The 23,571-nt window shown below is 44.3% G+C and overlaps 1 protein-coding gene across 1 annotated transcript in view; it reads left to right on the forward strand.

Moving 5' to 3' along the window:
• Positions 1-23,571, forward strand: part of LOC115474547 (adenylate cyclase type 5-like) — a 561,227-nt gene that overhangs the window by 334,489 nt on the left and 203,167 nt on the right. The window contains exon 8 of the mRNA XM_030210051.1: positions 4,890-5,030. Coding sequence (XP_030065911.1) covers positions 4,890-5,030 — 141 coding nt within the window. The remainder of the gene's footprint in view (positions 1-4,889; positions 5,031-23,571) is intronic.

A 23,571-nucleotide genomic window follows, 5' to 3' on the forward strand; every position in this document is an offset into this window, starting at 1 on the left:
GGATATTCTGATTTTAATATCATATCACCATACTCAGGTTAGGTTTTTAGGCATGACTCACATTTCAGGCCATAGAAACATTTTCAGTAGAAAAATATTCTTCATTCTTAGTGTGTAAAAATGAAATGCCCTGCATTTAAAACACCTGTCTCCAAAGCCCTGTGTTTTGTCAGGAATGTGGCTTTTCTTTGTGTTTGTTCAGAATATCTTTTTTTTAAAGACCATGACAAATGTTTCCTTTGGTGAATTCCTCCTGAATGTCAGCTATTACAACATTTACTGTTTGGATTTTTCTTTGTTGTGTGTATGTATATGTTTTTATTAGTAAAAATGTATTTTTGGTGGAGTGTGGGGGGAGGGATTTTCCCCTTGTTCAGTACCACTGCTGTGCTCTGCCATATGGAAGACCCATGTTTCATTCCCGGGCCTGGCCTTTGCTTAGGAAGCCTGCTGGCTGTGTAGAAGCTGCGGAGGTGGCACTCAGAGCCCCTGGGATGGGAGGAAGTCTGAGCCATTGCTCAATGGTGACATCTGCTGGTCATAGTAAAGTAAGAGATAACCATAGAGGAAGACCAATTGACCTGTCCAGTTTGCCCAGCTATACTACACTGAAAGGATATATCCCAGCGGTCAACTGTAAAGACACCTTCTTTAAAGCCAGACTTTAGTGTGTACACTTACCAGTTTCCAGAGGAAACGAAAGTCTCAGGCTTCTTGGCCTAATACTCTTATTGCAATGGCTGGGCTTGGTGGAATTTTCTAGAATAGGAGTGGGGGAAGAAATCTCAGGTGATTGTAGATGAAGGCTTATGGTGCCTTTCTCCAGTAGAGGCCAGTTCCAATTAAGTGAGAGCCCGAAGAAGCAGGGGAAATCTTTTGGGTCATAAAAAGTAACCAGCTATGTGAATAAATAGAACCCCTTGTGAATGAAGTTATCCAGAATCAGGGTTGCCAACTAGATCTAGATTCGCCCGATAGGGTTAATTCAGTCCTGGGCTTACCCCAATGCATGCAGGGACTTTGTAGTAGTGGCGTACCAAGGGGTGGGGGCGGTCCGCCCCGGGTGCACGCCGCTGGGGGGGTGCCGCGCGCCTGTCGGCTCTTCATTTTCATGCTCCCTTTGCCCCGGAACAGGTTACTTCCTGTTCCGGGGCAGAGGGAGCATGAAAATGAAGAGCCGGCAGCCCCGCGGCAACCCCCCCCCCCCCAGCGGCGTGCACCCGGGGGGGGGCATTTCGCCGGGGGGGGTGTCATACTGTTCCGGGGGGGTGCTGCACCTGGGGGGGGCGGGGCGCATCGGCGATCCGCCCCAGGTGTCAGCCCCCCTAGGAACTGCTTTGTAGCCTTGTTTTTCATGGGGAATCCAATGGGGAAATCAGAACCACAAGTCCCTTGCAGGCAATAGGGTAAGGCCAGGACTGGATCAACCCTGTTAAGTGAGCCTGTATCTAGTTGGCAACCCTATCCAGAATACATACCTAGCTCAACTTTGAGACAGAACTTTCTTAAAAAGATAGGCTTTTAGTAATTTCCTGAAAACAAAATAATTTGGGATTTTTCTCAGATGTAATGGAATCGAGTTCCAGATAGCTGGCACTTGATAGAGAAGGCTGGCAGAAAAAAACTGGTCTTATATTTCAACTTCCTGGGAGCGGGATAATGAAGTTGTAAATTGTCTCACAGACCTCTGCTTTTGGCAGTAGTCTGGACCCAGTTTGGCAGATAAGCTGTTGCTAACCCATGAAGAATCTTATAAACCGTTTTGCAGACCTTAAACTGAACATGTGCCTATGGACAATTTACTTTCCATGCCATCACCTGTGACTTGTCCACACCTGCCTTTTGCGTGCCTCCATATTTCCTGGAAATTTCTAGCATTTAGCAGTCTGCAATTATCTCACTAGCAAACTAGAGGGTATCTTAGGCTTTGCGTGATTTAAACCTGCTTTGAAGCCAGTGGAGGCAGTGAAATTTTGAGGGGATTCCGGTGGCCTCAGCCCTGACCCCCACGATTCTTTCACATTACTGCCCCTTCTGATGGCATCCTCTCACTCTTCATTGGCTTGATATGGCAACCTGAACAGCTGGGTCAAATAATCCAGTCCCCAGCATTGCTTGTCCTATCAGTGACTCCAACTCCCGGCATGGCTTGTTCCATCAGTGGTAGTGACTCCAGTTCTCAGCGTGGCTTGTACCATGAGTCGTAGTGACTCCAGTTCCCAGCGTAGCTTGTTCCATCAGTCGAAGTGACTCCTTCTCCCAACATGGCTTGTTCCATCAAAGGTGCACTAATGGACTTAGTGCATGCTAATGATTTGTGTGCGCTAAATGATAAGAAGCCTATTATATTCCTATGGGCGTTTTATCATTTAGCACATGTGAAACCTGTTAGCACACCTTAGTAAAAAGACCACTAAGTCTTACAATGCTTACAAAATACTGACAACTCAGCCAGAACTTTTAGGTCCAACGTAGAGGCCACTTACAGGAAAAAGTTCTTCGCTGTCTGATTACAAGGGAAATCCCATCTGGAATTTCTAGCAGAGCTTGGAAGGATGATCACAGGAACAAAACGTTTAATGGTAAATGAAATACAAGCAGGAGCATTATGGTGAATGATTTTGTACAACAGAAACAGAAGCTTAAAATCAATAAAACGTACCTGTTACTTAGTTTACCTCTTATTATCTTCTTCCCCTACTTGATCCAGTGTAAAGGTTTAAGTACTGGGGTAATGTGATCAATGGACTTAGTTCCGGTAATAATGAGAGCTGTTATATTTTGTACAAGTCGAAGTCTTCAAAGCTGATATTTTAGGAGACCCATTACAACAGTCCAGACAAGCTGAAATTAAAGTGTGAACTAATGTACAAAGCTCTACCAGATATGGGAGCAAATATAGTCCCAGGCTGGAAAAAACATTTCCATACAGTCTTATTAATCTGCTCGTGTCTGGAAAGGCGTCAGTTTAACCATAGTCGCAGAATTCTCACCGAATGATTTGGTTATAAAAAAGACATCCTCTAGCAGTTCAACTGCATCTGACATCAGACCCATAGCATGTCTGGTTTTTTTTGACAGGTTCAATTTCAATTTGTTTGAACATAACCAATGTTCAGCATTACATAGATATTCGTTCATTTTTTAAATTGACATTTCTCCATCTTCCTTTTAATGTAATTGTCTCTGCTATTTCTAATTCATCTTCTATTGGTTTGTGTATGGTTTATTCAATATTTTATATTTATTAAAGTTGGTCTGATCAGGGCACTATATATGAGAGGGGGAAAGGGAAATGGGACTTGATATACCGCCTTTCTGTGGTATTTTGCAACTACATTCAAAGCGGTTTACATATATACAGGTACTTATTTTGTACCTGGAGCAATGGAGGGTTAAGTGACTTGCCCAGAGTCACAAGGAGCTGCAGTGGGAATCGAACCCAGTTCCCCAGGATCAAAGTCCGAGGAAATTATTATTATTATTCCTAAATAGCAAGAGAGCTCCTCTAGCCTTGGAGTACCAGACACCAGTCAAAATACCATGCCAAACACAGTACATAAATATTTTGGTCATATGTACAATTCACCTTAGAAACTATGAAAAGAGACTAGATTTTGGCACCTGATTTTTATTTCACAATCAGTGGCCTTTTGGAACAGCACCTCCTCCAGGAAAAAAAAAACACCCTGTAAAAAGCCACTGGCCTTTCCAAACCCTTCCTTTGCCCCACCCTTCACTCATAGGCACCCGGTATAAGAGGCTTGGGCAGGCTAAGCCTCCCCTGCTGTGCTCTGAGAGGTTTAAATTGTTGATTTACCTCCATCCTCACAGCAGGAGCTGCAGTGAAAGCCCTCTAAGCCTTGTGTAACCAATTGTAGAAATTGGTTTATGGTTTGTTTACCTTACTGCTGGGAGAGCAGGGGAGGGGGGGGGGGGGTTGGCTGGGTTGCCAGGGAGATATTTAATGAGGATGACTTCCTGACCTGCACTGAGAACAGATAGCAGCAGAATCGGACAACCAGACAACAAAGGTAGAAAAGATCATTTTATTTCATTATAGTGTTTGGAATATGTCCACTTTGAGAATCAGGTGCTCAACATTAAAAGTTTATATTTATTTACTTATTTATGGCATTTTATCCCACATTAAACATGAAGTAGGGTGTTTTGTGGCTCTACATGAGAATTGTGATGATATGATCCCTTGTTTCATATTGTTGACGGTCTGCATTTTTCGTATGTGTGGTATATTGGTGTATTACTAGGTTCTGCCCAGTGTAATATTTATGGTACAGTAAGGTTCTGAGTGTGTTTTTGCACAAAGTTGTGCATAGTGTTTTGCAGTTGAGCGATTGTGGTTAGAATATGCGTTGAGCAACCACTTTATTCTTTGACATATGATACATATCTAATATCTAAATTTAATAAAAGGTATTAATTGTGACTTTTATTTTTATTTATTTATTTTTTTCTGTGTGTTATCAGACAATTATGGATTTAAGCTCCACCCCTGACCCCACCCCCTTTAGCCTCCCCAAACAGTTGGGCCACCGAGCGCCTATGCCTTCACTCCCTCATCTGCAGCAATGTGAGCCTCTTCCACACTGGCACCTTTTTGTTCATGTGTGGGTTTTTTTTACAGGCCCTATTGTCCTTGAGATTTATCCTACAGAACACTGATCAGAAGCAACAGCTTACTCCAAAACAAGAGTGGCCAGTCATACAGGAGTTTTACTGGAGCCACTTTGGGGGGAGGGAGTTAAAGGGAAGCTTAAAAGAGAAGGATTTTGCAGAAGGACTTGAAGGATTTTTGAAGGTTTTGAGACAGATTTCAGAGGGATTCAGAATAAGGACGGCAATTAATTATCTTCTTCTTCTCCCATCAGAAAGAAGAAAAAGCCATGATTGCAAAGATGAACAGACAGCGTACAAATTCCATTGGGCATAACCCTTCACCCTGGGGCATCGATCGACCTTTTTACAACCATCTCACTACACACCAGGTCTCCAAAGAGATGAAAAGAATGGTAAGTATTTTCTACAATGTTTATTATGTGATTGTTGGGTTAGTATGAAGGAGCATTCAGTTGGAAAGGACCTTCAACTAATTCTAAAGAGGGCAATTTTCATACGTCCCGTGTAGCTGCAAATTCTCCGAGGACAAGCAGGCTGCTTGTTCTCACATATGGGTCGACATCCGCGTCGGCCCAGGAATTGGCATTTTGCAAGCAAAATATTTTAAAAAGTTTTGCCAGAGTTTTCTGGTGCGCGTGCAGCGTGAGCGCGTTCCCTCAGTTTTCTTTTCTCCACGTTGAGGTGCGGTAGTTTTTTTTCTGCGCTCCTCTCAGACCCAGGAAAGAGTCTTCGAGTTTTCGCTTTTTTCTCCTAATTTTTTCTTTAGTTTATTATTATTGTCATTTTTAAAAAAAAGTTCCCGTAGTGTACTTCAAGTTTCCTTTGTTTTTCTTCGCGGTCAGGTTATTCCCTTATTTTTCTGCCCTTTTTCTTTTATCAGGCCCAATCGCGTCTTTTGATTTCGCCGAAGCCGTTTTTCCTTCCATGTCATCGAAGACACCCAGCGGCTTCAAACGTACTCGGTGCTGATACTCACGCCTGGTATAACCAGTGCCTTGGGCCCGACCATAGCCCAGCCGCTTGCAGTCTGTGTCTTCGTATGAAGAAGCGGACCCAAGCATCTCAAGAAGCCCAACGAGAAAAGCTTTTGGGGGCTCAGTTCGGTCCTTCGACGTCAACATCAGTACCGAGGTCAGTGGCATCGACATCGAGAGAAGCATCGACGTCGGGAGTGGAGGTAATGGCTGCTGAAAGACCAATTTGCGCTGGGAGCAGTGAGGCATCGAGTAGGTCTCCACCTGCCTCGAGGCCTCCTGTTATGCAGGCCCCCCAGGACCGACCTTCGTTGGACCCGGCCCCGAGGAGACGTGAGGATTCCACGTCCTCCTCATCGGTACCGAGGAGTCTCAATGACGGGCGTTGAGCGAAGGCGAAGAAGCACCATCATCGTTCTCCTTTGACACATGATGTCGGGAGCTCCGGGGTGTCGAGGAAATCGGCACCCGATAAGCGTCAGTGCCGAGAGGATCGCTCCCCCTCTGTTCAGGAGGTGCCGATGCGTCGGTCTTCTGGCAGCCTGGTACCTGCTCCCGAGCCTTGACAGATTCTGCCACCAGCTCCTTTACCGACCCCGCAGCCTTGTCTGACGGCGGCTCTCGACGAGCCCATCAGGGCCCTGCTTCCAGAGCTTCTGGAAGGATTGCTGCGCCAGTCTGCTTCGGTGTCGGGGGGTGCTTGCGCCTTCCGTACCGTCTGCTGCAGCGGCATCTGGCCCTTCGCCTGTGGTGAGGTCCCTGACCTCGGTGCCGCCTGCGGCATCGGTGTCGGCTGCCACCCAGGTCAACTCCCCTTTGACGTCGGTGGAGGAAGCTTCACCACAGTCCAGGCAGGCGTCGACTTCTCGGCGCCGCCATTGAGGACGTCGCTTCTCGGCGTCGAGGCAGGCTCACTTAAAGTCAGCCTCCATTGGCTAGCAGATTGCATTTCCTTCACTTATGCACAAGCTGGGCTGACTCTGGAGGGCCATGTCACAGCTCATAATGTTAGAGCCATGGCTGCGTCAATGGCTCACTTAAAGTCAGCCTCCATTGAAGAGATTTGCAAGGCTGCAACGTGATCATCAGTCCACACATTCACATCTCACTACTGCCTTCAGCAGGATACCCGACGCGACAGTCAGTTTGGGCAATCAGTGCTACAGAATCTGTTCCGGGTTTAGAATCCAACTCCACCCCCGCTAGACCCATTTTTGTTCTGTTCCAGGCTGCACTCCCAGTTAGTTGTTTATGGTTTCAGGTCAATCTATGTTATGTCCTTGCCGTTGCGAGGCCCAATTGACCAGTGTTCATTGTTTTGATTGAGCCTGGTTGCTAGGGATACCCCACATATGGGAACAAGCAGCCTGCTTGTCCTCGGAGAAAGCGAAGATACTTACCTGTAGCAGGTATTCTCGGAGGACAGCAGGCTGATAGTTCTCACAAACCCGCCCTCCTCCCCTTTGGAGTTGTTATTTGCTTCTTTTTATGCTTTTTGATTTGAGGGAACGCGCTCACGTGACGGGTGGGATATCAGTCCGCGCATGCGCGCTGCACGTGCGCCAGAAGACTCTGGCAAAACTTTTTAAATATTTTGCTTGCAAAATGCCGATTCCTGGGCCGACGCGGACGTCGACCCGCATGTAAGTATGTTCGCTGTCTGTGGGGACCTTCTACCTGTGGTCCTTGCAGCAGTTTCAAAGTGAAAGTTGTGCATTCTTTTACGCACATACAAGGTGGTCAGTTTTCAAGGAGCTTATTTCCATAGGAGGAAAGGCTTTAAAAATTGCCTTTCCAAATGGCTCAGGATAATGACCTCAAGTAGAAACAGGTCTGAGAAATGCGAAGGACAGGAAAAAAAAACTTTGAGTTTCACTTTGAGCATGGAAGTTATCAACAAATATTAAAATACACCATTAGATAGTACAGCACTGAGTGGGATTGTTGTATAGACAGTCAAAAAAACATGATGTGGGAGGTTTCAGGATAAATTAAGATTGCTGCCACTTCTCAGGTCAACCGAACAGAATGATCCAGCCTTGGCTTGCTCCAATTCATGCATTGATTTATAACTCTTATTTTCTTAAGGAAATTAATGGTAAAAGTGATGAAAGCAAGCATGGTTTCTGGGGATATAACTTCAGTGATTGACAAAACCCGTGTTCGTTAAAATCTATCAGTCGGTACAAAAAGATGGAAATGGTACACTCATAGATCTGCAATGTTTTCCTTTCCAGCTATCGTTACTGCTGTGTACACTGCTGGCTATTAAAAACAGACAGTATTACATAGTGACTAATGACAGGCTCACTGAAGATTTTTTGGGGTTTGACTTGAAAATAGTAATAAGCTTGTACCACCACAACCCAGTGTCTCAAAAAGGAAAATCTGTCATGCACTAAAAATATTAATGATTGGGTTGGAGTATATGAAAGACTCAGTTATGCAAGAGTTTGCTCCATTGTGATGTCATAGGTTACCCTTTAAATAGACTCTGCCTGTATGTGCAGGAAAATGGATGGTCTTCACATTGGGTGTGGCCCCAACTAGCACTTGTGTTCCTTCTCTAGTGACTTTGAACACCCAATTGCTGTCTGGTTGCTATAACAACTCAAAGAAAGGTGATTTGCAGCTCCCTCTGTTTTTGTTCCCACACAGGCCTGGATTTTAGAGTAATCACATTGAATGGCTGATTTTATAACAGGATGCCTAGGTTGTCAAGGCTCATGAGTGGATACTGTGTACTTATTTTATAAAGACGTCCAATAGACACCAATTACTTTCAAACTGTTCAGCTAGAATAGAATACGTAACATAGTAACATAGTAGATGACAGCAGAAAAAGACCTGCACGGTCCACCCAGTCTGCCCAAGAAGATAAAGTCATATGTGCTACTTTTTTATTTGTACTGTCCTCTTCAGTGCACAGACCGTATAAGTCTGGCCAGCCCTATCCCCGCCTCCCAACCACCAACCCCGCCTCCCAACCACCAGCTCTGGCACAGACCCTATAAGTCTGCCCAGCACTATCCCTGCCTCCCACCACCGACTCTGGCACAGACCGTATAAGTCTGCCCAGCACTATCCCCGCCGCCCAACCACCAGCCCCGGCACAGACTGTATAAGTCTGCCCAGCACTAGTCCCGCCTCCCAACCACCAGCCCCAGCACTGACCGTATATGTCTGCCCAGCACTAGCCCCGCCTCCCAACCACCAGCTCTGCCTTTTTAGCAATATGTAAGCCACGTTGAACCTATCAGACGGTGGGAAAACGTGGGATACAAATGCAATAAATAAACAAAATGGACTGATGATGGTTGAGGATGAAGATTACCCACTGTGGAAGGAATTTCTGAATGGGTAGACACCTCAAATGGTCCAATAAATTCCAGTGAAGATTGAGTTTGGGATATTTTGTGGTTCATTTATTGGACCATTTGAGGTGTCTACCCATTCAGAAATTCCTTCCACAGTGGGTAATCTTCATCCTCAACCATCATCAGTCCATTTTATTTATTTATTGCATTTGTATCCCACGTTTTCTCACCGTCTGATAGGTTCAATGTGGCTTACATATTGCTAAAAAGGCGGTTACAAAATTTAGATTCATAGAAGTCTAGTACGTAATACAGAAGTACAATAAATGCTTAGGGTGATATATTAGCGTATTGTGAGAGAGGTTAATATTATTGTTTTCCATTTCTGAACCTTTCGTGATGTATGTTGGTGTGGGATTAGGCAGATCCAGGGGGGGGGAAAGACATCTTGAAAAGATGTGTTTTCAGCTTTTTTCTGAATTGTAGGTAGTTTTCTGTGAGTTTCAGGTCTTTGGGTAGTGAGTTCCAAAATTGTGTGCCTACAAACGAGAAGCTGGCGGCATGTGAAGATTTGTATTTTATACCTTTGCAATTGGGGTAGTGAGGGGTTAGGAAGGTTCTTGCTGTTCTCGTCACGTTTCTTAATGGTAGATCGATAAGTCCCAGGATAACATCCTGAATTTAAAATAAAGAATGAATCAGAACCTGGACTTGTGTTCTAAATGTAAAAGCTTAACACAATCCCCAAATTTCTGTTTTGCTTAACATTCTTAATGGGCACATCCATTAATACCAGTTGCGTTGGCAGCTCTTATGAAGGATCCGAAACAATCCACATCATTTCGGTCTTAGCTACATTCATTTGCATCTATACATATATATTCTCAAAATGATCAAATATATTCCCCAAGTATGGAATTTTCCTTCTCCAATAATAAAAAATACTTTTTTTTTTTAAAGTTTGAGGGCAATTAATGGTATTTTCAATATGACATTCAAATTCGATTTTGGACGTTTTGCAAAAAACATCCAACAATACAGTGCCAAACGTGGTCATTTTCGAATCAGAAAAACATCCGGTTTTTGCTTTCAAAATAGTCCTATTTTAGGTGGTTTTATGCTCAATGTGTCTTTCTTTAAGGGACATTTTCAAACAAAAAACGTCCAAGGGAAAAACGCACAAAAACAAGCCATTGGGATGTTTGGGGGCCAGCAGTCTTACTAGACTGGCCATACAGACATCCCAGTAAAGCAGTGGGACAGGCTAACGGACACTGCAGTGAACTTCACATAAATGTTCCTATGTACACATCACAATATAACCCCCTTATATTATATGGTGAGCCCTCCAAAAGCCTACTGTACCCAACTGTACACAACTACAATAGCCCTTGTGCCTGCAGGTGTCACCTATATGTGGATTCAGTAGGAATTTTGTGTTTTTTTGGAGTGCTCACTTTCCACCACAAATGAACTAGTTAGAGTAGGATATGGGCCTGGGTCCCCTTCTCTACACTGCACTGACCACTAGGCTACTCTAGGGACCTGCTTGCTTCTCTTAGTGGAATGGCCAATATATCTGCAGCTGTCATAGAGCCTGGTATGTACATTCACTTTCACCTCTTGGGGGGTGGGAGGAGGTCAGTGACCACTAGGGGATTAAGGGGAGGATCGTGCCTTTATCCCTCCAGTGGTCATCTGATCAGTTTAGGCACCTTTTTGGCACTTAGTTGTTATTGAAACAGGTCTAGCCAAAAACGTCCTATTCTATTTGCTCTGGACATTTTTACAATGTTCCATTACTGCAGAAAAATGGCCAAATTGTAAGCCTCTCCGAGTCCTGCCCAAAACACACCCTCTTGAGATTAGACGAACTGTATTGAAAAACGTCTTAAAAATGGGTTTTGAAAATAGTGATTTGGATGTTTTTGCAAAATAAGAAACGTCTGATGGTCTGATAAATTCCAATAAATAATGAAAGCTTGCATTTCACTTTGCAACCTATGTTATTCCAGGAAAAATAACCAGAGCTCAGGGCTGGTGTTACTTTTCCTACCTGGGAATGTTAGTGGCCTGATATTTCTAGACACCAATTTAAAGGGGCTGATGGTGTAAAAAAGATGCATAGTTCACCCCTAGACTTCCATTCCATTGAAGTCACATGAAGGGCGATAAAAGCAATAAAGGGGATGGAATGACTTCCCTATGAGGAAAGTCTAAAGTGGCTAGGGCTCTTCAGCTTGGAGAAGAGACGGCTGAGGGGAGATATGATAGAGATCTATAAAATAATGAGTGGAGTGGCACAGGTAGATGTGAATCACTTGTTTACTCTTTCCATAAATACTAGGACTAGGGGCCATGCAATGAAGATGCTTAATAGCAAATTTAAAACAAACTGGAGAAAATATTTCTTCACTCAACATATAATTAGACTCTGGAATTCGTTGCTAGAGAATGTGGTAAAAGCAGTTAGCTTAACAGTGTTTAAAAAAGGGTTGGGTAACTTCCTAAAAGAAAAGTCCATAAGTCATTATTAAGATGGACTTGGGAAAATCCACTGTGTATTTTTCAGATAAGCAGCATAAAATCTTTTTTCTGTTAGATCGTGCCAGGTACTTGTGATCTGGATTGGCCACTGTTGGAAATGGGATTCTGGACTTTAGACCTTCGGTCTATCTCAGTATCAATATGTTCTTATGTATTGTGAAGGGTCAAGCGCTGCCTCCAACCCTTGTTCCCCCTCCCAAGCCTATCTGAAGTACTACTACTTATCATTTCTAAAGCACTACTAGATGTACGCAGCGCTGTACACTTGAACAAGAAGAGACAGTCCCTGCTCGACAAAGCTTACAATCTAATTAGGACAGACAAACAGGACAAACAAGAGATAAGGGAATATTAAAGTAAGGATGATAAAATAAGGGTTCTGAACAAGTGAATAAGGGTTAGGAGTTAAAAGCAGCATCAAAACGTAGTGCCCATGACCCCTCATTTTAGTCTCATGATACTACTAGGCTGCTATATAAGGTCTAATGATTAATTAAGTTAGGCCTGGGAGGCCTATGGGAGTGGAGGTCTAGGGGGCCAACAAGGGGTAGTGGTGGACCTTGACCCTTAACAACTCATGTGTCTTTGGGGGGGGGTCTTTTCTGGGGGGAGTTGTAAGGGGTAATTTCAGACCTTGTTTCTTTTCTACAGCACTGGCCCCTTTAAGTGAGGCTTCCTGTGAGCATTGGGCGGCACGTTAGCAGCCGGATGATCACAGGCATCAAGACAGCAGATTTTGCAAGTCACGTTACTCCTTTACTGCAGAAATCACTAACCTGCAATATAGCATTGCTGCAGGTTAGTAAATTCTGCAGTAATCTAATCTGCAGTAAAATGTCATTATTTTACTGTAGCTTAGTAACTTCCCCCCTAAGTCCTTAATTCTCATCTCATATGGCTTTTGATGTGGGTCCTACACCATTTTAGTAGCCCTTCTGTGGACTGCCTCTATCCTATCTATATGCTTTTGGAAGTATGGCTTCCAATATTAGTCATGGTGCTCCAGACGATGATTTGCTGACAGCCTGTACAGAGAAATTATCATTTCCCTTTTCCTTCTAGCTCTTCTCTGTATACTCTGACCTTCCTCTGCTACTTGTCACACTGTTTTCCTGTCTTGACATTATCACAAAAAGTAACACGTTGAGGGGCATTTTCGACCGGGGACGCCCATCTCCGAGGACGGCGCTGCGAAGGGTTGGGGCCGACCGTATTATCGAATGGGATGGGTGTCCATCTTTCGTTTCGATAATACGGTTGGGGGCACCCAAATCTCAACATTTAGGTCAACATTAAAGATAGTCGACCTAAATGCTGAGATTGCCAGATTTAGAGGTGGGCGCCCTCGGTTTTCGCTGATAATGGAAACCGATGGCGCCCATCTCAAAAACGAACAAATCCAAGGCATTTGGTCGTGGGAGGGGCCAGGATTCGTAGTGCACTGGTCCCCCTCACGTGCCAGGGCACCAACCGGGCACCCTAGGGGGCACTACATTGGACTTTGCAAATTGGTCCCAGGTGCATAGCTCCCTTACCTTGGATGCTGAGCTCCCCAACCCCCCCCCAAAACCCACTCCCCACAACTATATACCACTACCATAGCCCTAAGGGGTGAAGGGGGGCACCTACATGTGGGTACAGTGGGTTTCTGGTGGGTTTTGAAGGGCTCCCATTTTCCACCACAAATGTAACAGGTGGGGGGGGGGGGATGGGCCTGGGTCCGCCTGCCTGAAGTCCACTGCACCCACTAAAACTGCTCCAGGGACCTGTATACTGCTGCGATGGACCTGAGTATGACATTTGAGGCTGGCATAGAGGCTGGCAAAAAACGTTTTTAAAGTTGTTGGTTTTTTTTTAGGGTGGGAGGGGGTTAGTGACCACTGGGGGAGTCAGGGGAGGTGAACCCCGATTCCCTCCGGTGGTCATCTGGTCAGTTTGGGCACTTTTTTGGGACTTGGACCTGAAAAAAAAGGGACCAAATAAAGTGAACCAAATTCTCACCAGGGACACCCTTCTTTTTTTTCCACTATCGGCCGAGGGCGTCTATCTCTTAAGCACGCCCCTGCACGCCCCTGTCCCGCCTTCGCTACCCTTCCGACACACCCCCGGGAACTTTGGCCGTCCCGGCGATGGAAAGCAGTTGGGGACGCCCAAAATCGGCTTTCGATATTGCCGATTTGTGCGCCCCTGAGAGAATGACGCCCATCTCCCAATTTGTGTCGAAAAATGGGCGCCCTTCTCTTTCGAAAATGAGCTGGCAAGTCTCTCTTCTGGTTGGCACATAGAGGTCTCTCCGTCTCTTGCATTCCCGAATCCCAAATGACTCTGCACCTGTTTTTGCATTAAACCTTAGCTGCCAAGCACTTCTCCTGTCCTCATAGACATGCCTCTCAGGAATAACAATGCTGACACATCATTTATATGATTATACTTTTTGAGACTGATATTCAGCTGCATGGAGAAAGTACACTTTAATATATCTAACTTAAGCAGTTTCAAATCATATTTAGCGGTGCTACCCATTTAGATGGTACCACTGAATATCCGTCTTTTACTTGAAATGTCTAAGTTGGACATTTCAGGTTATACCTATCATTTGTGTAGGCTGCCAAGACATAAAGGACTAGATTCTATATGTCACACGTAAAACGTTTGCACTGAAACGAAATGCACCTAGGTGTATTCTATAGCATACTTCTAGATTTAGGCATAGTTTATAGAATAAGCCTAAAGTTACATTCAGTTTATAGAATATGATGAGTTCCTGTCCACACAACTAAATTTAGTCGTGGGCAGTCACGCCAACTTGTTGTAAATCCAGACGCCTAAATTAGGCTCTGGTGTATTCTGTAACAACGCGCCTAAATTCTGTACATCCAAAGTTTATCCATTCAACTGTCTTCAATTTTTAAAAAAAGTACTCTAGAAGTGCACTTGTATACAATAATGTGCTATTTCCTTGTTTCTTTATTTTTTGTTTGATTTTCTTGCATATTTCTTTATTTATTTTTATTTATTTATTGCATTTGTACCCCACATTTTCCCACCTATATGCAGGCTCAATGTGGCTTACAAGCGCCTGTTATGGCATCGCCATTCCAGGAGACTGATACAATTGGTGTTACAAAAAGATTTTAGATGAAGAGAAAAAAAGGTCTAATCAAAGTTATAGAAAGAGATAAATATCAGATTAGGGTGATGTGGTGAGGTGTTGTAATTAGCTATGGGTTTTCATTGTAGGCCTTGTTGAAGAAATAGGTTTTCAAAGATTTACGAAAGGTAGTTATGTCGTCAATTGTTTTCAAGTCAGTTGGTAGTGCAGTCCACAGCTGTGTACTCATGTAGGAGAAGCTGGTCGCATGTGATAGCTTGTATTTAAGTCCTTTGCAGTTGGGGAAGTGTAGATTAAGGAATTTGCGGGCTGATCTTTTAGCATTTCTGGGAGGCAGGTCTACGAGGTTTAGCATGTAGCTTGGGATTTCTCCGTGGATGATTTTATGAACAATCGTACAGATCTTGAACGCGATACGTTCTTTGAGTGGGAGCCAGTGAAGTTTTTTTCGTAGAGGTTTCACACTTTCATATTTTGTTTTGCCAAATATGAGTCTGGCTGCAGTATTCTGGGCTGTTTGAAGTTTCTTGATGGTCTGTTCTTTGCAGCCAGTGTATAGTGCATTGCAGTAGTCCAGGTGACTTAGCACCATTGACTGTACCAGGGTACAGAAGATGGATCTTGGAAAGAAAGGTTTTACTCTTTTGAGTTTCCACATGGAGTGGAACATCTTTTTCGTTGTGTTCTTCACGTGGGTGTCGAGTGTGAGATTTCTGTCTATGGTCACTCCCAGAATTTTCAGATTATTTGAGACTGGAAGAGATAGGTTTGGTGAAGAATTGTAAGCATTGTAAGAATTGTAAGCCACATTGAGCCTGCAAAGAGGTGGGATAATGTGGGATACAAATGCAATAAATAAATAAATATGGTGGTGAAGTTGCTTGTGTTATGTTGTGAGGTGAGTATAAGGCATTGTGTTTTTTCTGCGTTAAGTTTTAACTGGAATGCATCAGCCCAGGAGTGCATGATTTGGAGGCTTTGATTAATCTCATTTATTGCTCTTGTAACTTATTGAAAATTTTAAATAAAAAAAAAAGACATGTGCAGCTGCCACTGACAATGACTGTATACAGGGCCGGTCTTAGGCCGAGGCGACCGCATAGGGCCCCGCGCTTAAGGGGGCCCCGCGCGGCACGCCTCAGTCAGCCTCTTCCCAGGGCACCAACGTACGATAATTTTTCTTTTAAATTTACCCTCCGTCGCCGGAATCCAGCACAGCAGCGATCGTCAGTGAAAACGCTCCTCCCCTCCCGAGTCCCCCCGACGTCTGTAGCAGAACAGAAGCTCTTCCTGATTCGTTCATTCTCATTGTCCCGCCCCCGAGGTCTGCATAGGGCCCCGCACTTGCTAAGACCGGCCCTGACTGTATAAGTGCTTTTAAATATCTTCCAAATATTAAAGTGTATTCAAACTTGTAGAAACAAATACTGGCAGATTCCAACATTTGCAATGAGTCATGGCACGGACACTTTAAAGCAAAAATATAAATACATATGTGGTTTCTCTTTAGAGATCTCTGCTCCACGATAATATTATAAAATAAACAATAAATCCACCCTAGCTGTTATGACAAATCTAGTTGAATTTATTTATTTATTTATTGCATTTGCAGGCCTCAATGTGGCTTACAATCAGGGGCGTATCTGCGTGGGGCCACAGGGGCCTGGGCCCCCGCAGATTTCGCCCCGGACCCCCCCTACCGCCGTTAACCCTCCCTCCCCCGCCTACCGCCGTCACCTACCCCCGAGGTCCGCTTCCTCGTGCCGGCTTTTTAAAATATTGCTTCAGCTGGCGGGGGACCCCAACCCCCCGCCAGCCCAGCCGCGGTCTTCTTTAACTTCTTCATCCTTGTTGTGCTGTGAAAGCTGCATGCATTCTTAGTTCCAGTTGGACGGACTCTGACGTCGCAGTACGTTGACGTTACAATGTGCTGCGACGTCAGGCTCCGTCCAACTGGAACTAAGGGTGCATGCAGCTTTCACAGCACGACGAGGATGAAGAAGTTAAAGAAGACCGCGGCTGGGCTGGCGGGGGATTAGGGTCCCCCGCTAGTTGAAGCAATATTTTAAAAAGCCGGCACGAGGAAGTGGACGGACCTCGGGGGTAGGTGACGGCGGTAGGCGGGGGAAGGAGGAAGGGTTAACGGCGGTAGGGGGGAGGGTTGACGGCGGTAGGGGGGGCGGCGGTGGCCGGGGGGGCTATAATGTGCCCCCTCACTCTAGCCCCTGCCCCCCCTACCGCCGAACCTCAGATACGCCCCTGCTTACAATGTATCGATATTGGTAGATAATAGATTGGAAGATAACAATTAGTGTTACATAAAGAACCTGAATAACATAATAGAAATTAAATAGGCAGATATAAGAAAAAAAAAACCAGTTCTGATTATAGGTAAGGTGGAGATGTGTTACATTTACAATTGCTGATCTTTGTTGAAGAGGTGGGTCTTCAGAGATTTACGAAAGTTAGTTAGTTCATAAGTAGTTTTTAAGTTGAGCGGTAATGCGTTCCATAACTGTGTAGTCAGGTAAGAAAAGTTTGACGCATGCGTTAGTTTGTATTTTAGACCTTTACAGCTGGGGAAGTGAAGATTAAGGAATGTGCGGGATGACCTTTTAGCGTTCCTGGGTGGCAGGTCTACCAGATCTGACATGTAGGCTGGGGCATCTCCGTGAATGATTTTATGAACTAGAGAGCATACCTTGAACGTGATGCGTTCTTTAAGTGGAAGCCAGTGTAACTTTTCCCTTAGGGGTTTAGCACTTTCATATTTTGTTTTTCCAAATATGAGTCTGGCTGCTGTGTTCTGGGCAGTTTGAAGTTTCTTGATGATTTGCTCTTTACAGCCAGCGTAGAGTGCGTTGCAGTTATCAAGGTGACTAAGTACTATTGACTGTACCAGGTTGCGAAAGATGGTCCTTGGGAAGAAAGGTCTTACTCTTTTTAGTTTCCACATTGAATGGAACATCTTCTTGCTTGTATTTTTCACATGACTTTCAAGTGTAAGATTTCGATCAATGGTAACTCCAAGAATTTTCAGGGTGTCTGAAACGGGAAGGGACAAGTTTGGTGTATTTACGGTGATGAATTTGCTCGTATTATGTTGTGAGGTGAGTATAAGACATTGTGTTTTTTCTGCATTAAGTTTCAACTGAAATGCATCCGCCCACGAATGCATGATGTGGAAGCTTTGGTTGAATCCCATTGGACTCTGGTATTCACCACTTGCCTTCTCTTTGCCTGCAAAGTACTGGACATGCTGCTTTTGTTCAGTTTTTATTTATTTATTTGTAACACTTATACCCCGCGCTTTCCCACTTATTAGCAGGTTCAGTTCGGCTTACATAGTATAACAGGTTTACAAACCACCTTATAATTGAAAGAGAAAAACGCCTAGATTTCGACCCAAATCGGGAGATAGACGTTTATCTCACAAAAACGAATAAATCGGTATAATGGAAAGCCGATTTTGGACGTTTTCAACTGCACTCCATCGCGGAAGCGTACAAAGTTGACGGGGGCGTGTCGGAGGCGTGGCGAAGGTGGAACTGGGGCGTGGTTACTGACCGAGGAGAGATGGGCGCCTTTCGCCGATAATGGAAAAAAGTATGCGTTTGTAGCTAGAATTTAGGGCACTTTTCCTGGACCCTGTTTTTTCACGAATAAGGCCCCAAAAAGTGCCCTAATTGACCAGATTACCACCAGAGGGAATCGGGGATGACCTCCCCTGACTCCCCCAGTGGTCACTAACCCCCTCCCACCACAAAAAATTATGTTTCACAACTTTTTATTTTCACCCTCAAATGTCATACCCACCTCCCTGGCAGCAGTATGCAGGTCCCTGGAGCAGTTGTTAGGGGGTGCAGTGGACTTCAGGCAGGTGGACCCAGGCCCATCCCCCCCCTACCTGTTACAATTGTGCTGCCTAATGCTTAGTCGTCCAACCCCCCCAAACCCACTGTACCCACATGTAGGTGCCCCCCTTCACCCCTTAGGGCTATAGTAATGGTGTAGACTTGTGGGCAGTGGGTTTTGAGGGGGATTTGGGGGGCTCAACACACAAGGGAAGGGTGCTATGCACCTGGGAGCTCTTTTACCTTTTTTTTTGTTTTTGTAAAAGTGCCCCCTAGGGTGCCCGGTTGGTGTCCTGGCATGTGAGGGGGACCAGTGCACTACGAATCCTGGCCCCTCCCACGAACAAATGCCTTGGATTTATTCATTTTTGAGCTGGGCGCTTTCATTTTCCATTATCACTGAAAAACAAAAACGCCCAGCTCACAAATTGTCGAATAAAACATGGACGTCTATTTTTTTCGAAAATACGGTTCGGTCCGCCCCTTCACGGACCCGTTCTCGGAGATAAACGCCCATGGAGATAGACGTTTTCGTTCAATTATGCCCCTCAAAGTAACATAGAATGGATAACAACTGTAATAGAGTGTATAAAGAGGTGGACAATTAGATGTGGGTAAGTAAGATGGGTAATAAAGCTTAATCCACTTAGGTTGCCACAGTAATATCTTATGTGCCAAATGCAGACCTCTTTTTTTTTTTATATATACTTCAGGCTTCCAGATACTATTTTATATCTGCCAGGTTTTTGTAGGGCTGTTCTTACAGTTGAATTTGACTACCAGATAGCCACTCAGTAGCGGTTTTATTATTTGGACAGCCTAACCTGGGTAGCATACAATTAGAATTACAGCCCTTCTTTTCGACATTTGTGAAAGGCACTTCACTAACTGGATGTGTGTGGCTATTCACACCATCCAGTGTTTCCTTTATTGTTTATCGTTTATTTATTTACTATACCGTTTCTAATTGCAATTCACAAAACAGAACGGTTTACATCTTAAGATAAAATCATTAAAAAAAACCATATAAGAAATCCATTGATTTGATAGAAGAGCACAGCAAAAACTAAGACAACCATTCTAAAAGATACCAATACCAATAGACATTGGACAAGCATTCATAACATACTATATAAGCAAACATATTTTTACTGCGTATTTATTCTGCCTATTTGTCCCCTTTTTTATCTCAGATTATTATCAAAAGTATTTTGAAACAGATACGTTTTCAAAAGTTTACGAAACTGGACATAGGACTCTTCCAATCTAATAATTTTAGGAAGGCAATTCCAATGAGAGGGAGCTAGAAAGAAAAAAGCTGAGTTCCTAGTAGATTCCCATCTAGCCTTTTGTGGTGATGGAATTACTAATCTGTTATCTATGAGCGATCGAAGTGTTCATGTAGGTGAGTATGGCAGGGTAAGATTAGCTAAATGTGATGGAATCAATAAATATAAGGCTTTATGTGTCAGCGTAAGAATTTTAAATTTTATTCTGGCTTCAGCTGGAAGCCAGTGAAGCTGATATAGAATTGGTGTAATCCTATCATATTTTGAAGCCCTACAGATAATACGAGCCGCAGTATTCTGTATCATCTGCAACCGTTTTACATTTGTCTTTAAGGAGTGGCCTGATGGGTGCAAATTGTCTTTTTGTGTGAGCAACAAGTTTTAAAAACCAACAATTTTTGATCGCCAATATTAGGAATTCATTTCTGTATATAGCAAAAAAAATAAATACAATTTTGTGATCAACCATGTAAAATCGGTGAGCAACGCTCCCAAAATGTATGAGCATTAGCTCGTGCTCCCCGCTTAGAGGGAACATTGACACCATCCCCTAGATTCTATATACAGTGGGGGAAATAAGTATTTGATCCCTTGCTGATTTTGTAAGTTTGCCCACTGACAAAGACATGAGCAGCCCATAATTGAAGGGTAGGTTATTGGTAACAGTGAGAGATAGCACATCACAAATTAAATCCGGAAAATCACATTGTGGAAAGTATATGAATTTATTTGCATTCTGCAGAGGGAAATAAGTATTTAATCCCTCTGGCAAACAAGACCTAATACTTGGTGGCAAAACCCTTGTTGGCAAGCACAGCGGTCAGACGTCTTCTGTAGTTGATGATGAGGTTTGCACACATGTCAGGAGGAATTTTGGTCCACTCCTCTTTGCAGATCATCTCTAAATCATTAAGAGTTCTGGGCTGTCGCTTGGCAACTCGCAGCTTCAGCTCCCTCCATAAGTTTTCAATGGGATTAAGGTCTGGTGACTGGCTAGGCCACTCCATGACCCTAATGTGCTTCTTCCTGAGCCACTCCTTTGTTGCCTTGGCTGTATGTTTTGGGTCATTGTCGTGCTGGAAGACCCAGCCACGACCCATTTTTAAGGCCCTGGCGGAGGGAAGGAGGTTGTCACTCAGAATTGTACGGTACATGGCCCCATCCATTCTCCCATTGATGCGGTGAAGTAGTCCTGTGCCCTTAGCAGAGAAACACCCCCAAAACATAACATTTCCACCTCCATGCTTGACAGTGGGGACGGTGTTCTTTGGGTCATAGGCAGCATTTCTCTTCCTCCAAACACGGCGAGTTGAGTTCATGCCAAAGAGCTCAATTTTTGTCTCATCTGACCACAGCACCTTCTCCCAATCACTCTCGGCATCATCCAGGTGTTCACTGGCAAACTTCAGACGGGCCGTCACATGTGCCTTCCGGAGCAGGGGGACCTTGCGGGCACTGCAGGATTGCAATCCGTTATGTCGTAATGTGTTACCAATGGTTTTCGTGGTGACAGTGGTCCCAGCTGCCTTGAGATCATTGACAAGTTCCCCCCTTGTAGTTGTAGGCTGATTTCTAACCTTCCTCATGATCAAGGATACCCCACGAGGTGAGATTTTGCGTGGAGCCCCAGATCTTTGTCGATTGACAGTCATTTTGTACTTCTTCCATTTTCTTACTATGGCACCAACAGTTGTCTCCTTCTCGCCCAGCGTCTTACTGATGGTTTTGTAGCCCATTCCAGCCTTGTGCAGGTGTATGATCTTGTCCCTGACATCCTTAGACAGCTCCTTGCTCTTGGCCATTTTGTAGAGGTTAGAGTCTGACTGATTCACTGAGTCTGTGGACAGGTGTCTTTCATACAGGTGACCATTGCCGACAGCTGTCTGTCATGCAGGTAACGAGTTGATTTGGAGCATCTACCTGGTCTGTAGGGGCCAGATCTCTTACTGGTTGGTGGGGGATCAAATACTTATTTCCCTCTGCAGAATGCAAATAAATTCATATACTTTCCACAATGTGATTTTCCGGATTTAATTTGTGATGTGCTATCTCTCACTGTTACCAATAACCTACCCTTCAATTATGGGCTGCTCATGTCTTTGTCAGTGGGCAAACTTACAAAATCAGCAAGGGATCAAATACTTATTTCCCCCACTGTATGGCGCCCAGATGCACATGAAATTTAATTAACGAGCCTTTAGCTATCAATAATTGGGCGCTAACAACCAATTATCGAAGTTAATCGATACTCATTAAAATTTGTGCCCACATCTGGCTGTGCACTATTCTAGAAGGCATGGGCCCAACTCTTCTAGTGCGTAACTCAAAAGAGGACATTCCGAACAGTTGCGTCCGTAGTTATACGCCCTCAGCACACCTAACTTGGGCATCAGCGTTTATACTGGGTTTCAGAAGGCTTAAGTCTGGCACCTAAAGTTAGGTTACTACTACTAGGTACTACTTTTCATTTCTACAGTACTACTAGATGTACGCAGCACTGTACACTAAACATGTCAGAGAACGTCCCTGCTCAATAGAACTTACAATCTATTCCAGACAGGCAAACGAGAATCAGCGCTAAGCACAATTCTATAAAGAGCATGCTTAAAAGTTTTTATTATTGGCAGACTTTTAATATTGAATATGCTGCATTTGGGAAGATTTTGTAGAGAGGTGTGGTAGCCGTGTTAGTCCACTCTTAAGGTTATCAATAGAAATCAAACAAAATAAAACATGGAAAAGAAAATAAGATGATGCCTTTTTTATTTTATTTATTTTTGTTACATTTGTACCCTGTGCTTTCCCACTCATTGCAGGCTCAATGCAGCTTACATGGGGCAATGGAGGGTTAAGTGACTTGCCCAGAGTCACAAGGAGCTGCCTGTGCCTGAAGTGGGAATTGAACTCAGTTCCTCAGCTCCCCAGGACAAACGTCCACCACCCTAACCACTAGGCCACTCCTCCACTGTTGCTACTATTTGAGATTCTACATGGAATGTTGCTATTCCACTAGCAACATTCCATGTAGAAGTTGGCCCTTGCAGATCACCAATGTGGCCGCGCAGGCTTCTGCTTCTGTGAGTCTGACGTCCTGCAAGTCACTTAACCCTCCATTGCCCCATATAAGCCACATTGAGCCTGCCATGAGTGGGAAAGCGCAGGGTACAAATGTAACAAAAATAAAATAGATACTATTGGAGATTCTACATGGAATGTTGCTATTCCACTAGCAACATTCCATGTAGAAGGCTGCGCAGGCTTCTGTTTCTGTGAGTCTGACGTCTTGCACGTACGTGCAGGACGTCAGACTCACAGAAGCAGAAGCCTGCGCGGCCACATGGTGATCTGCAAGGGCTGACTTCTACATGGAATGTTGGAATAGCAACATTCCATGTAGAATCTCAAATAGTAGCAACAGTGGAGGAGTGGCCTAGTGGTTAGGGTGGTGGACTTTGGTCCTGGGGAACTGAGTTTGATTTCCACTTTAGGCACAGGCAGCTCCTTGTGACTCTGGGCTAGTCACTTAACCCTCCATTGCCCCATGTAAGCCACATTGAGCCTGCCATGAGTGGGATAGATACTATTGGCGATTCTACATGGAATGTTGCTACTATTGGAGATTCTACATAGAATGTTGCTATTGCACTAGCAACATTCCATGTAGAAGTCAGCCCTTTCAGATCACCAATGTGGCTGCACAGGCTTCTGCTTCTGTGAGTCTGACGTCCTGCACATACGTGCGGGACGTCAGACTCACAGAAACAGAAGCCTGCGCAGCCTTCTACATGGAATGTTGCTAGTGGAATAGCAACATTCCATGTAGAATCTCCAATAGTATCT

This window comes from Microcaecilia unicolor, chromosome 7 (assembly GCF_901765095.1).
Source record: "Microcaecilia unicolor chromosome 7, aMicUni1.1, whole genome shotgun sequence".
In the NCBI taxonomy this organism is placed as follows: Eukaryota; Metazoa; Chordata; class Amphibia; order Gymnophiona; family Siphonopidae; genus Microcaecilia; species Microcaecilia unicolor.